Source organism: Stomoxys calcitrans, chromosome 1 (genome assembly GCF_963082655.1).
Source record: "Stomoxys calcitrans chromosome 1, idStoCalc2.1, whole genome shotgun sequence".
Lineage (NCBI taxonomy): Eukaryota > Metazoa > Arthropoda > Insecta > Diptera > Muscidae > Stomoxys > Stomoxys calcitrans.
The window spans coordinates 127,560,476-127,576,720 of NC_081552.1; the positions used below are offsets into that span (position 1 = coordinate 127,560,476).

General features: G+C 38.1%; 1 protein-coding gene across 1 annotated transcript in view; it reads right to left on the reverse strand.

Annotated features, from left to right (window-relative positions):
- Nucleotides 1-3,501: 3,501 nt before the first annotated feature.
- The window catches only part of LOC106094748 (MOXD1 homolog 2), a 47,104-nt gene continuing 34,360 nt past the window's right edge, over nucleotides 3,502-16,245 (reverse strand). The window contains exons 2-11 of the mRNA XM_013261985.2: nucleotides 9,267-10,468; nucleotides 9,045-9,200; nucleotides 8,025-8,303; nucleotides 7,760-7,945; nucleotides 7,485-7,680; nucleotides 7,203-7,372; nucleotides 6,460-6,622; nucleotides 5,999-6,134; nucleotides 5,663-5,831; nucleotides 3,502-5,216 (exon numbers count right to left, since the gene is read on the reverse strand). Of these exons, the coding sequence (XP_013117439.2) occupies nucleotides 4,917-5,216; nucleotides 5,663-5,831; nucleotides 5,999-6,134; nucleotides 6,460-6,622; nucleotides 7,203-7,372; nucleotides 7,485-7,680; nucleotides 7,760-7,945; nucleotides 8,025-8,303; nucleotides 9,045-9,200; nucleotides 9,267-9,644 (2,133 nt within the window). The 5' untranslated portion in view covers nucleotides 9,645-10,468 and the 3' untranslated portion in view covers nucleotides 3,502-4,916. The remainder of the gene's footprint in view (nucleotides 5,217-5,662; nucleotides 5,832-5,998; nucleotides 6,135-6,459; nucleotides 6,623-7,202; nucleotides 7,373-7,484; nucleotides 7,681-7,759; nucleotides 7,946-8,024; nucleotides 8,304-9,044; nucleotides 9,201-9,266; nucleotides 10,469-16,245) is intronic.

The window sequence follows — 16,245 nt, forward strand, 5'->3', positions numbered from 1 at the left end:
ATCCGGCGCCTTCAACCGCCCCTTACCTAAGAACAGACGCTGATGTTGGCCATTGGTTATTTGAAGGCACCAATAATTGGCCTTGTCATCTCGAGTATCTTTGGCACTCAGTATTGTATTTAATTAAGAGTCAGTGCCACCTGGATCCTCACTGAGACTCTCCTCTCGAAAATAGCTGACTGCCCGCGGCCGCATTTGCAGCTACACCACGGTGGCTTTCAGCTAAGCTTCCCGTGGTAACGATGGACACCACGCAAGTCCGAGCTCAAAGTTCCAGCCTGTGTGGTACCAAAGTTAGTTCATTTTAACTAGTGTTGAGGTTCAACATTTTTTGAGTGAGGTCGGACGGCACCGGCTCTTGCAGAAATACTGAATGCCTATTATACTCGATATGACAGGCGATTTATCGGCGCCTTTAAACAACCAATGGTCACCCTGATCCAGCGGCGATCGGTCCTTTGGACCGTAACGAGCTTGCTCACCTATAAATACTTGATGAGTATCGCCCACTCCACGTGCAAATGTGGCTACAACAAACAAGACCCCAATGGAATGATCAAGTAGTCAAAGACATCTGGAAACTTAGTGTTAGCGATTTTAGAAGAAGCGCAGAAGATCGAGGCGCTTTGAGCGCTATTCTAAGTTCGGCTAATGGGATAAATATTCTGTCGTAGCCAATTAAAGTAAGTTAGCAAGATATATTTATTTATATGTAGTGGCAGTTGCCCAAAATCAAAATATTGAGTGCACTATCTGCCAAAATCAGTGAATTGGAATGGAACTCTGATTTTGTGTGTGTTACTAGCTCGCGCCATTTTTCGTTGTTGTGTGTGTTATGGTTCTTAACTATAATACACACACACAACCAAAATTCATTGACACTTCGCGAGAAAAAATTGTACTCAGCTGTTTACGGTACACACTACCTGGTAATTATGTCATGTAAGCAAGTACATCAACAAAGACGGTATCCGATTATCAGAAGAAAAATAAAGTTAAATTAGCTAAATTCTTAGGATTGCGGTCACCGGAACAGGCCTGATGGACCTTCGGGTCATGTTAATTGACTGAGCTTTACTTAATAAAACTTTTAAGAACTCACCTGTAAGATCACCAGAATACCAGCAAATAAAACTAATGATGCGTTTAAAATTGTTATAATTTTTTTCTTGTATTTTTGCGTGTTTTCTAGGTTTTATGTCTGTCGCACATATAATTTATTAAATTTTTGTATGTATAGTTAAATTTACAAACTACATAATATCGAAGACTACATTTTAGGTGTATGTTGTATGTATGTATAGTATAATTAGTATATGAAATTAAGTTATTTTTTCCATCTGGTTTAGTTTCTTTATGTAATGCTTTCGGTTTTATTATTCTGCTTTGTTTTGTACACTTATCGCACTTAAAGAAAAGTGTTGCTTAAAAATATCACAGCTCAAACTGGCGTCAAAATCTTTATTACTTTTAACAGCTTCAGTGCTTTGGTAGACCATCAATCTTTCATCCGTCATGGACGATGAAACAACAAACCATCGAACAGTGTCATGTCTGTCTGTCTATGTATGTAAGGGTATGAGTGTGTCTGTACCCTGCCCCAAAATCCATATGTACAATGTACATATATGGAGTTGATGGTATTGCTGTTCCCAAGTCAAATTTTATTCTTCTGGTATCTCTGTTTGCTTGATCAACTACGTACGTCTAACTACTACATTTGATAAATCTTAAAATACAACACATTTATTGCTTAAAACACGTATGGACATGCACAACATCAATATAATTCTACAACATAAATAATATTTTGCGTATTTTTTTTTCTTTTCTTTTTTTTTTGCTTATTTTCGTTCTCTTCTTTCCTTCGTATAATCACTACTCACAACATTCACAAATGCAGTACCAATCAACTCTACAATGTGACTGGAACTCGTATTATCATTAATGATTATCAATTTTTTGCTTGTTTTTTGGGGATTCGCCAGCGTTACTCGTTACAAAAAAAAAAGTAAAAAATTTTGAAATAAAAACATTTTTGACGAGTAAACCAAACAACATACCCGTAAACCTTACATATATATCCCCAAAGAGCATTTTCACTTTGCAAATTCCACTCAATTAGGATTTCGAAATTTTACGAAAGCTGACTATCCAACCACTATTCAAAGGCATTTTAGCATTCATTCATGACAGAAAAGTTGTCTCGAAATTATAACTGTGTACCAAGGGATGCAGTTTGTTCATTACCTATATGTTTGCAATATAAAATAATACAAAAAAAATTCACTTTTGTGAAAAATAAAATTCAAATTGATATTGAGAGATATCGTTCTAATTTTTCACAAATTTGTAGCCTGGCCACATTTCTTGATGAAAACACCCAAAATCTCTACACTGGGGAAAGATGTTTGCAAAATTGGCATTTTTTAGTAAAATGTCCGTAGAGTCCTCAATCCTTGGATGGCGCAGAAATTTTTGAAATTACCGTTTTTTCGAAAAAAATGCCAAAAATTTATTTTTTCACATTTTTTGATTTGTGACTCGCATAACTTTTGACTGTAGAATCGGACCTTAGCATATATCGCGACATAAAAAATAGTAAATTTTATTAGCTTTCAAATGAGTTGAAAATTTGGAATCGGTCCAGAAATGATTTTACAAGCAACAAAATAGGAGACCAGCTTCTGCGAGTACTTCAAAGAAATAAAAGAAAATCGGACCATAAATGCGCTTTTGACAGCCCGAACAAATTTTTGTAGGGCCGAGGTGACCAACTTTGAAGCCCACCAATGGGCCCCTGTGACATCTAGAGCCCTGAAATGTTGCATATAAACTGGATAACACCTCAGCTATAACCATGTAAAATTTCATGAAGATATCTCTATCCGTTCCCAAATGGCAGACTTATTTCCACTTATTTTTTTTCGCATCCCATTGTACGGCAAGTCGCATAGCAACACCACTTGGCAGATAAGTTCTAACATGGCAGGATACCTCACAAATATAGCTAGCATTAGTAAGGGATAACCACCGCTGAAAATATTTCTGATGTTTGAACCCAGGCGGATATGCCTGAAATACTAATGAAAATAGTTCACTAAAACGTTACGAAACGTGCCAACCATTCCTGTATTTGTTGCTATGTCTTCTCTTAGCGATTTCTAAATTATTTGGTATTTCCGTCTGCAAACATGGCCTATCCTTATTTCCCAAAAATGTGATTGAAAAGCCTTTGATATATGTACAACTTGCAGAGTTGATATCTTTGAAAATACATACAGGGTGGCTGATGAATATTGCTACATTTTTTTTTCGGTGTATGGAATACATTTTTCTTTTATTCATGTTAAATTAAATTATTAAATTAATTATTAAATTATTATTAATTAAATTAATTAATTAATTAATTAAATTAATTATTAAATTATTATTATTAAATAGAAAAAAAGTTATTACATTTTTTTTTGGTAGCGGCTTTCATCAGCCACCCTGTATGACAAAACAGATCCTGTGATAGCAACTTTAAATATTCAACTTCTGTTACAGCCAATAAGCTAGTAGTTGAATTGCTACATGTATGGTAAAGCAGTGTTTCTTTCGATATTGAGACCTTCCAAAAAATATACCTATTTATAGAAAATGTGTGGGTACAAAATAGGAAACACTGTCTGCTGAGTATTAGTAGTTCATTTTGCTGCTTTTACAGCAGTAGTTCTGCAAATTCAGAGCAGCAGGCTGACTTCTGAAAAGTCTGTAGTTTGTTGAATATGACTGCTGCTTAATTATAAAGGGGATGTTAGAAGAAAAAATAAAATACAAATGTAAATATAAACGTGTTTCTTAGCGGATGTATATAATCACTACAGATGTATACTTTTCATAATCTCGTTTCTTTAAATGTAAAGCCTAAAGTAATCAAAACAAGTAACAGGCAAACATAAAAAAGTAAAATATTTTTTTCAGCAGATTTCTGTACTTAAAACAGCGGATTTTGTTTGCTGATTTAGCTGACCGAAATGTTTGCTAATACAGCAGCGCTGTGTTTGCTGAAACAGCAGTAATGTCTGCTTTACCATTTTCTGTAGACAAATTTGGTTGAATGTAGAAATCACAATGTAACACCTGTTTAAGCCTTTAAAAGTTGCTTTCATAATGTGGTTGGATCTTTTTCGGAATTTGGAATTTCTAATTGAATGGAAATGCAATCCGATCAATTAATACAAAAAGTGTATTCGTTTTCTCGCATTCGATATAAAAATTGGGCAAATAGAAGCACCTGGTAACGCTGGCATGTATCTCTATCAAACAAAGGTTTTCATCTCTCATCCAATGCCCTTTCTGAAGCTCCTTCCTGCCAATGTCACTTAGGCTTGGTTATGTATGTATGTATGTATGTGCATATACTTTTACATTTTGAATAAACTAGAATTTGTCAAGAGAGAAAACATAAGTAGTATTGCTTATCGCTTCTAAAAATATAAATATGTATGGTGCTTGGACAGGAGCGAGCGAATAAGAAATGAAAAAGTTTGCGCTATGTAGAGATAGTGTGTGTTTGTGTGTGTGTGTGTGTGTGTGTGGAGGTTTGTAGGTATAACATCAAATGCATATAGACTACATATATCTGTATGTAAGTATGTATGTTTGTTTGTTATAAGTATCTTAAATGTGGGGTTTGCTTTCAACAACAGTCATTGTCAAAATATTGCTTATTAAGTTGGTGTTCGTAGAAACACAGTTTGTCACCAATCACACTGGCGAACAATCAGCGAACAGTAAACAAAAATAAAATGGAAAAGAAGAAGAGACGGTACGAGTGAAACAAAAATATACATATGTAGGTACATAAATAACATGAAGTCAAACTGAAAATCGTAAGTTTAATGACTATAGTCACTGGCGAACCGGTCATTTCATCTAGCGAGCCACACAATGGCAAGATACATGAGGCTGGTTATGTATATGCTAAGCCAAGTGGCGCACAGCCTGCATGACGAAGCCTCCGAGCCACTCAGCGCCAGGGTTTCGATGAAGGAGCTGCGGCTGCTGCGCACCGACGCTTCACTGAGGTGATTAGTCTCCAAGTCGCGCAAAACAGGTAATTCTAGTTGAGGGATCGTCTCGGTGACAAATAGCCGCTTTGGCTTACAACGTCGTGGCTCTCGATATGTTTTGCTTATGTTCTTGTTGTAGCCGATTAAGTGCTCAGATATCTGCAAAGAAGCCAAAACGATGCAAAATATTATAACAATGGCATCCTTGTGGATCCTTTATCTGTGGACGAAGACGAAGGAAACATCTTTAGTGCACGAGTGTGTGTGAGTATGCAAGTTGCTTCTTGACAATAAAAAAAGCCTTTCTGCCAGTCGATTAATGGGATGGCAATTCAACATTCCGCCAAAAGTGGCAATTTTTTAAACAAGCCTTCAGATGGCGGAAATGTTCGCCTTAAAGGGAATGCGGCATACCTTAATTACACGAAAAAATGTCAATGTGATTCTCCACAACTACTCGCACACACATGAGTGTGAGAGCAGAACCGTGTGGTGCACTTTGGGTCAGATTCATTAGATTGCTGGCACCTAATTCTCCTTCTCATACTTTTAAGTGGTTTCCAGAAAAACTGAGACCAAGGAAAAATCTCGCAAAAACAACTCACCGGTAAATGTTCATTGTGGGCTCCACTGCAGATTGGCTTGAAGGAACCACGGAGAGTTGCCTCTTGGAATTTGTCAAACTGATGTTCCCAGTCGTATGACAACAGGCGAGTCTCCAAAGTCATGCCAGCCAGTTCAGGAGGCGATGCAATAACAACCGGATTGGATGTCCTAAGAATCAAAACAACGAAAAGAAAGAAGAAAAAAAGCCAACAAAATTAGTAATGTATGAACATACATACATATACGATTTTCTAATGGTGGCCAATAGACAAGAAAAAAAACACAAAGCCGACAAACAAAGGAATCACAAATTTACAAAACAAAGGGAAACTCACATAGCCAATTGTTCGATGCCCAGTGAATGCAGGACGGTGGGCAGACTTGGAAGTGAGTGGCAGGTTGTCAGACTCTTCTGGCGTGGATAGTAAAGCGTTAGCACCGTACAAGATTCCTCTTTCATTGTTAGTCCACCTGAGCACCACCACAGAAATAAAAAGAAACAGAATAAAATAAATTGATGTCAGGATAATGATCGTAATTACTTAAATTGGGCGAACACGTTTAACAACACCTTGTGGCAAATTGTGTTAGAGTGTGAATGAGCCGGGAAATAGCTAAGAGTCCGTCCTGGCAGATATGTATGTGTACACAGTTGTAGTGCTATGTATTCGCCAGTGTGTTGGCTAATAAATACAAATGTACTTGTATGTTCAACATGCCTGCTCTACACTCTCAAAACACAAATGCCAGTGAAGAAAAAAAACGGATTGCTGCTGACGCCACTGTCTGAACTTACCGAGTGTAATTGCCTTTCGTGACGAACTATCATAAATGCACTCCGCAACCAATCTATCGCCGGGCATGGAGCGTACAGGATGGGAAAGACGTCTAAAGTCTTGATAGTTTGGATCGATGTTGCTATCGTGAGCAATGGGAACGAGTTCCTCATTCTGTCGTATCTGTAAATGCCATTAAAAACGGAATATTGTGCTCATATTAGACTTGGGTCCAATTAATAATTTAAACGCCAAATCGATTTAAGAACGTTAAACGACCAAACAGTCAGCCAACACACCACCAGCAACGGGAAGTTATGGAAACCACGACATCACATCGTCATCACCAAATTGCTACGCGAATCTCACTTGACCACAAACACCGACTGAATGTTGTCATGGTCTACATATCTTTTGGAATTCCTTTTAGAGGTCGTATTGTGCCACAAAGCCATAAAGATGAATAGTAGCTTTCGATTCGCATTTCAATGCGCTGGCTGGTGACGATGTCATACGGCGAATTTGCACGATAAGCGGAATCTCATGTCAACTTGTCGAATAGCATTGTGTAGCTGACTGTTCGATCCGTGGAACGACTTAATCGATGTGGCAGCATAAGAGAGTTAAGTCGAGATATTGAATGGGTTGTTTGGAAAGTTCTAGTGTGTGGGGGATAGGTATTTTTCCAAGTGTTCGTTACACAAGCAGATAATGCCCATATGGCTCGCAAAGAGTATCGCTAATGGTTGATTCAGTTTCTTACCTGGCGCAATTTGACCTCTCGCCCAATTTGATGGGTACGCATCATGACGGCAAATATATTGATGCCTTCTTGTGAAAATGCAGATCCTGTGCAGTCTTCCATGCAGTGTCCTTGTGAAATGACGCGTTCTTGTCCGGGTGGAATGATGTGACGCCAATTGGGATCCATGCCTGTACGACAAAGCAAACAACAACACACAAAGTAATTAGTAGAACTCAATTTTGATTAACCACATGCGCGCAAACAAACACACAACTCGAATTGTTTGCCTGGGCTACTTACCCACTGACAGCACACCCGCATCATGTGGTCGCAGGTCCTGTGTGAATACGATTTTGAGTCCCGAACTGTCGGTCATACGATGACTTTGGTATGGCTCAAACTCGGCATTTAAGTTGTTGTAATGCGTTTCCATCAAATAGTATTTGTTGTGTTTGGATTCCAGTGGATAACCGGCTTCAGCGGGAAACACAAAGCCCTAAAGCGAACAGATAGCACAAATAACAAATACAAAATTGACTTCGAATTGACACTTGTGGGATATGCTCAGCCCTTACCTCTGAACCCCTTGTCCACGAAGCGACAATAGCATTGCAGCCCAACTGTAAACTGTGAGCCCCCATGCATAATTGACCACCACCTCGTGACATCTCCTCCAATTGAATATTGTTGCCTTGGCATTCGTACAGCGTTATATGTTGCAAATAGTGATAGCTCCACGAAGAATCGAAAATTGGCTCATACTAATGGGAAAACAGAGAGGAGATCAAATGGAAAAATAAGTTATTGGCTTATATTGTACCCCCCAAAAATTGGTAATACCTTTATGATGTGATATTTTCGATCCAGTTTGTCCAACTTGAACATTGTACACCAAAATTGAGAATCATCACCATAAGGAAGTTCAACGTCCTGATTCCGCAATTCCAGTATCCGAGCAGACGGTTCGTAACGCGGCAAAACTGTAAGCGGTTTCTGCAACAGCAACACTGACCGATAGGGTCGCCACGACTCCAGCGGATTAGGAAGTGCAGATGGAGTTGAAGATCCTCTCGAGGGATCTTCATCATGGTACATGAACATTACACGCATGGTGTTATTCTGTGATGAGAAATGCATCAGTAAATTTTAATATCAGTCCGTTCACAAGGAATGAGGTCTCTTTCTCAGTTGTCCATAAAAATGTATCATATTTCATTCAACCACTCATTTCGATCCCTTTTTCTCAATATCTGCTGATTGTTAGCAGAGTGTTTCTTAAAATGTTCCTAAAACCGTTATTCGATAAAATGCTTTGTGTTGTGTAATCTGCCCATGACACTGAATACCTGGGTTCGAATCATGGCGAGAACATTTAAAAAAAAAATGTCAGTGTTGGTTATCCCGGTGCCATTGGTATGGCAACCATGCAACAACTTCTCCACAAAGAGGTGTCGCACTGAGGCACGCCGTTCGGACTCGGCTATAAAAAGGAGAGCTTAAACTAGAATCAGGCAGCACTCATTGATATGTGAAAAGTTTGCCCCAATTCCTTAATGGAATGTTCATAGGCACATTTGCATTTTTGTAGTGAATATATGATTTTTCATGATTAATCGTATAGACAGAAACAATTCCGAGATTGACAAATGACTTCTTATTAGAAAGACGCACTTCTAATCCGTCAAACCATTGCAATTTTATAAATATGACAAAAAAATTTTGAGTTGCCATATGGCAACATCAAGATGATACGGGTTAACACAGATATTGAGAAAAAGTTTACTGATAGTTTTGACAACCACCAGAAAGTTTAGTTGAGTTTTGAGAAAGCCACCTTTAAGGTTATCAGCCACTACTTACGGTGATCGCAATGTCATGTTGATTGTCGCAAGTGTTAAGTTTTCTACGAAATCGTAGTACTGTGTGGGTGCTATTTTCGTAACCTTTCATTAAACTATAGTCCTGAGAAGGATCAACTAGAGGCTCAGCTGAGCCAAGCTCATCTACGTAACGATCCTGCAATATGAAAAAAATGGTAAATCTCGTTCCATAGTATACATCTTTCGGCTTTTTACACTGTACCTGGAAAAATGTATGGCCTGCATCAACCCATCCTACGGCCATGTCAGCACCAATTTGATTACCATCTTTTGAGAAACCAAAACCTACATATCCAAGGGTCCTTACTTGTATCTCGAATGTTATGTCTTGATTGACGATTGTCCAGTACACGCGAAAATCCTCATTAAGATCAACGGAGTAATCCCAGTTCATAGCTGTGTCATATTCCAAGTTGCTGTACGAAAGCGATGACAAGACTGCAGCCTCCGTTTTGCTGTCTACTCTACCGCTGGTTAATATCACTGCGAGGCCAACTGCGATGTATATGCTACACTTACAAAAATATGTGATTGACGAAGAAATGGACAAACTTCGTCGACGTTCCTTGAATGATGCCATTTTATATATAAAATTAAAGATAAATCGTGTTGCGTTTTTTTTTAGCAAAATCTTAAGGTATCCCCTTTTGGAGATCTGAGCTGACAGCCAATGATTACTGCTATGGTTCCTCAACAACGTTGATGTTAGTTTCAAGAATCGATGACAAATGTTCCTCGTCGTAGTCCTAGAAAATCATTCATCTAGATTGCGTGATGCCTGGGCCTGCTCATAAAGCAGAGACGTAAATTCATCCGAAAACGATGGTGATGTCTTTCGAATTGTTGTTTGTGTTTCTAAAGCCTTACATAAACATCAGGAAAGCTTTGTTGTGATTGCGCGTCCTTCTTTCATTTGCTTGTTAGTGTAAATGTGTTAGTGATTGTGTTATTACAAGAGGCACTAATTACATTTAATGTTGTTGTTTATATTCCTGTAACAACGACCTTTAAGACATCAACTTTAATCTGCAGGCTGCCCTCTTTCCCCTTGCCTTCTTCGGGTAGTCTTTCCTTTCCACTCAGAACTCCCAGTGCACGCAATACACCTAGATGTGAGGTTTTTTTTCACTTCTGCTTTGTTCAGCAGATTGCTTCTAGTATATGTGACGTTCTTATCTGTTTCAATTCGTTCTTTATTTCAGCATGCTTTTCTATTTGTACTCCCTTCTCACCAATGATTTTAATAAATGTATGGGGCTGTGTCATTGGCAAGTGCAGGCAACGATAGAAAAGATGTTCTTCCTACTAATATCTGGAAAAGTCAGTTCTTGATGTCTTTCCTTGCTGGAGCTGGTGGCTAATTTAAACTTCGTATGAACACACTGAACTTAATTTCCGGCGTTTCTATTTTTATGAAAGCAATTTATAAAAAATTAACAACATTAGAATAGTGCAATGCAAACAATTATTGTTTGGGAACATATTTTAAAACGTTCTCCTATAGACGGAGTGTATTTTAATGAAACTCAAAGATATTTACAAATTGAAATAAATTAAAAATGTGAAATGAGTCGAAAATTCTGTAAACTATTTGCAAATTTTGTGGCTTACGTACGTCTTAACAATAATCTTAATATCCTGCATCTTAATCAAGTAATCAATTTTGAAATTGATTACTTGATCAAATTAAGTTGATTTAGAAACATAATGAGTTCATGTTTGGCTCTTTAAACTCATAAGTGTCCAAATATTTTTTTTTTTAATATCTCTTAAAAAATTCGTCAGAAAGTGAGTGAGTGATGTGCAAAATTAATATTTTTATTGGAATGGAAGACCTATGATAAGGTTAAGTTAGTTCAATGGACATTTATTGTGTTCATTCATTGTTTGTGTTATTGAGACAATGATTGATTATTATACATATCCTACGCTAAGACTGTGCTAAAGGAAATCACATACAACTTATTGCTTTAATTTGTTTTATCATCTTTTGTAACATAACATGTTCGTTTATGGATTTTGAAATTGAGATCAGTTGCCCACGTAATAATTATTGGTAACAGCTGAGTTCGATCCAGATATAACCTTTATTTAAGAATCATACAGGAATTTGCCATGATTTGATGCGACTCAATACAAAATACATTTCGGTTTTATGGAAATATCGTATACACCTTACACTTCTGTGCTGCAGTGTACCAAAATAATCGTTTGCGTAAGGCCTCAAGATTCCACATAATATTTACGCCAGTAATCCCAGTAAACCACCGACTGGAAGATTGGTAGATTGGAGGAGACTGATGGTGACCGGAGACATGTAGTATTCGTACTAAACTCCGGTTGTCTCGCGGACCTCAACAAGTCTGAAGAGGTTGTATCTTACAGATTCAACAAGTTGAAACTGAAGGTTTATAGAAGCGGTGGGGTTAGGGAATCAACAGACGACTAAGTAGTTGTTGCTGAACACATGCCTGAGGAACTATCGACCACATCGTTAAAGTCTGGTGGATTGCAGGAGACTGAAAATCCCCCTGCCATGATCAAGAAAGGAGGGGATGGCGTCGAAACGGGACCCGAAAAGCCCTGTGCGGGTGGGCCACAAAGTTGGACTGGCCTCAAAGTGGGCGCCAGCGGGGAAGCACGGAATTCAAAAAGTACTTCGACAGCAGCAGTTAGTGAAGAATCTAAGGAGAAATCGTCCACACCGCAAGTGTCCAGAGTCCTGTGGAAGAGTGGCTCCACAGGTTTCTCACATCAAGTCATCGTGACAAGTTCTCACGGATCTTGTGAGGATGAACTCCTGCGGGGAATCAGAAGTAGAGGCTAACACAAAAGTGGTTGAAGTTCTGAATCCTGACTATGGTCCGGTTTCTACAGATAAATCTCCACCATTGTAAGGCTGCTTCGGCGGCACTAAAGATCCTCCTGATGGTAGGAAGATTTGACGTGGTTCTTATCCAGAAACCATGAGTGTGTGGAGGAATGGTTCGTGGACTAAGAACTCCTGGATTTAAACTTCTCCAGGGTACAGGGAATGGGAGACACAGAGCCTGTATTATTGCAAAGAGTAGTCTAAATGTTTTTCTTCTTCCGTTACTAAGCACTGAAGATTAAGTAGTAGTCAGCCTTGATATAAACAAGTCTCATCACTGGCTGGCTTCCCTATATATGGCACACTACTCACAGATGCCGCCTTTAAACTTTAAATCGCTGGTTGAAGCCGCTTATAATTGTCCCTCGACTAAACAGAAGAAAGGCGGATTGTGATAAATTTCGGCACAAATTCTGCACGTATATCCCTTCTAGAACAGAAAAGGAAGTGGAAACTACGGAGGATATAGACATAGTTGTCAAGCGGATCACGAAGACCCTGAATGATTCGATTGTGTCAGCATGCCCTAGTGCCAAGCCAAGGGGCAAACAGCGAGCGCTTGGTAGACCCTAGTGCTGGTTGTTCTAAGGAAGACTGCAGAAAACTCTTCAACAGAGCAAAAGCCACAAGAGCACCGCACAATTGGGACATCTATAAGACTGAACTAAGAAAATATAAGGGCGAGCTGAGAAAGCCTTATAACAAATCCTGGGTAACATTTTGCAGCTCCGTGGAAGATACATTTGAGGCCTCTAGGCTAAGGAAGATTCTGCCATCGAGACCTATTACGATAAGGTATATTCAGAAGTCAGAGAATGTATGGACAATGTCTAGTGAGGAAACGCCAGAACTACTCGTTGATACACATTTTCCGGGAAATTCTCAAATCGACAACGTGGCGCCAGAAGAGGTTATCACTGGTATGCATTCGTCGGAGGCTATTTGGGAAATTGTGTCTGGCTCTGGTCGGAGCCTATTTGGAAAATTGTGTCCCGCTTGAACTACAAGCTGCGTCTGATATATTGGCTTCTTGGCTTACGGAAATATGCTCTGCTTGTATCAGAATGTCATATATACCTGTGGGATGGAGAGACAGGAAGGTCATTTTTATTTCGAAGGCAGGAAAACCCTACCACACCAAGGCGAAAGATTTTCGTCCTATTAGCCGGCTACATAGAGAGTTCTCCCGATGTCAAGAAATATACAATGGTAGCATTTCTAGACATTGAAGGTGCTTCCAATAATGTAAAACCGACGTCAATCATGAAGGAGCTGGAGTTTCTAGGCATCAACTCAACCGTAAGAAAGTTTATTAATAACTTACTTACTCAAATGATGCATTACGGCAGGCTTGGGATCTGTGGATATAAAACGATGGGTCAGCAGAGGAACACCTCAAGGAGGTGTACTGTCTCCTCTACTTTGGAATATATCCATTAACAATATATTATAGTCTCTGGAAGAAAAAGGCGTAAAAGTGGTGGCGTATGCGGATGACGTGGCAATTGCGGTAAGGGCAAAGGTTCCCAGCACTCTAAGAGATATACTTCAGGAAGCTCTGCGTGCAACAGTAAAGTGGGCTACCGAAGGTGGTCTAAGTAAAAGTGGTCGCGTATGCGGATGACGTGGCAATTGCGGTAGGGGCAAAGATTCCCAGCACTCTAAAATATATACTTCAGGAAGCTCTACGTGAGAGATACAAGTTGACTACAGTGGAACCGGTTTCCTTGGGTGGAGAGAATGTTCCATTTACAGAAATCGCAAAATACCTGGATGTTTTGCTAGACACGAAATTGAACATAAAATCCAACATTTTGGAAAGGGCAAGAAAGGCAACTCTTGCCTTTTTAGTTTTTTTTTAGTTTTTGGATACAAAACAGAAAACGTTAGAAATAACTAATTGGGTATAATAAAAATCTCATCGGGTTGAAAACGTTTCCCTATTTAGGAAGTTTTCTTATTTGTTTGCCAACATTTTGAAAATTTTGTCAATTTTCACCACAGTTTTTCCTAAATACCACTTAAGGAATTCATTATACGCAAAATTGTTCTATTAAAAAGGAATTCCGAATAGAAATTTTGGGCAAATTAAATGAACAATCATGTGTTTTTATTTAAGGTATAATAATGAAAAAAAACGAATAACAATAAAATGATTTTCTCGAAAAAAAAATCCAAAAACTTTAAATTTTTCAATTTTTTTTTTTTTTGTCCGAATCTAAGTCTTTCGAGAAATTTTTAATTAACCATTTTTTTTTAAATTTCATGAAAATATTGACTTTATTTTGTTTTTTGGGATTTTTTAAAAAATCTCATAAATCTTTCATAACATAAAATTATATTGCATTTTGGTCTTTAAAGAAAATTTAATTCAAATTTTGTTTTTAGAAAAAAACTTTATGAAAACAAACAAAAATTCATTCAAATTTTTTTGCTGCCATAAAAACCGATCCTGGATCTTGCCTTCTTTACTTTTAAAGGGCAATTCTTATCCAATTTGGCTAAATATTAGCATTAAATGTTTTGTTTTAACTTCAAATAACTGTCGTACCTTAAAAGTTCTTACACCAATATTTTAATAATTTTGTATATATTTATATATATATATATATATATATATATATATATATTTACATATATTTATATATATTTACTTTAATATTTTATTTTTTGGGTGACTTGGCGATGTTGGAACCAAGCCGCGATTCTGATAGGTTTTGACTTGACAAAATCCAGGCTTATCTTGGTCTTCCTACATCTCAAATGTGAATACAAACCCCTCCGCTGTCACCTGGGTAAAGTTTAAAAAAAAAACACATAAAATTTAGAAAAATGCATAAAATCTTCATTTGAATAGATAGAACGGCCTATATAATTTAATGTTTGAAGATTATTTCATACAAATGTTGCCCGTGACTGTGTCTCATATGGTCCATCCGCTTAGTCCAATTTTGACATACTCTTTCCAACACTTACTTAATTTATCTAACGAATAAATGCTTCAATGTTGTCTTCCAATGTGTCAATCGAAGCGTGCTTGTCGGTATAGACATGAGCTTTAACATAGCCCCACAAAAGTAGTCTAAAGGCGTTAAATCGCACGAGCTAGGCGGCCAATTGACCGGTCCTTAACGTGAAATAATATGTTCACCGAACTCGCCTCCCAACAAGTCCATTGTTACGCGTGCTGAGTCGCATGTGGCACCGTCTTGTTGAAACCACATGTCAAGCTCTTGCATTTTGGGCAAAATAAGGTTGGATATCATCTTACGGTAGAGCTCACGTTACGATTCACATCATCTTTGAAGACCTACGGTCCAATGATGCCACCACCCATAAACCGCACCAAACTGTGACTTTTTGTACATGCATTGGTAGCTCTTGCAATGCTTCTGGCCGATCTTCACTTCAAAGTCAACAATTCTGCTTATTTACGTAGTAATTGATTTACGATTTATTTTATTTGTGATACCAACACAACAAGATATGCTCTTATATATGACAGTGTTGGTTTCATAGGTGTGTAGACATTAATTAATGCTACTTTACAAAAAAAATTATAAAAATTAAAGCATTATATATTGTAACTAGCTGATCCGGGCCCTCTCCGCTGCGCCTTCCTTACTTTATATGGAACGAAAGTTTCCCTGGAATATTTAATTTCGACAATTAAAGAGCTTTTAGTGAAATACCATGCTACGAAAATAGTATATCGCTTGACTAATTGTTTAACAATATAATTGCCTACTTCCGAGTCCTATATGATCTTTATTGGTCTACGAATTTTAGTTTGGACGTGAAGTGTACTCCATTCTTAAAATTCTTTATTTCAGCTCGCTACTCTCATGATATCTGATTTAAGGGTGTTTTAGGGGTTGAGGTGGTCCCCCAGGCACTTGGCCCTGAAAAAATATCAGCATTGTGCTCTTCTTTCAAAAACCATTGGTTTAGGGGAATTTACACGATGAGGCGTCCCCCAAACACATGGCCCACGTGTTTGGGGGGTATTTTGGGAAAGAGGTTGACCCCCAGAAAATTGGTCCCGAATGTGGGTATCAATTCTTGCTCTACCCCCCAAATACCTTTCATTTAATCTCCACATTGACATGGTGGGTAAATATGGCCGATTTAGAGGTGTTTTGAGGATTGGGTTGGTCCCCCAAACACTAAGCCCGGAAAATATATCTATTCTCATATATCTATATATCATTTATTTGAACCCCATATTGTCATTGCCCTCAAAATTGGATATCAAATTCGTTTTCAAATCTCATTTAAACTCCTTATTGCAAAATTCAGCAAATATGTC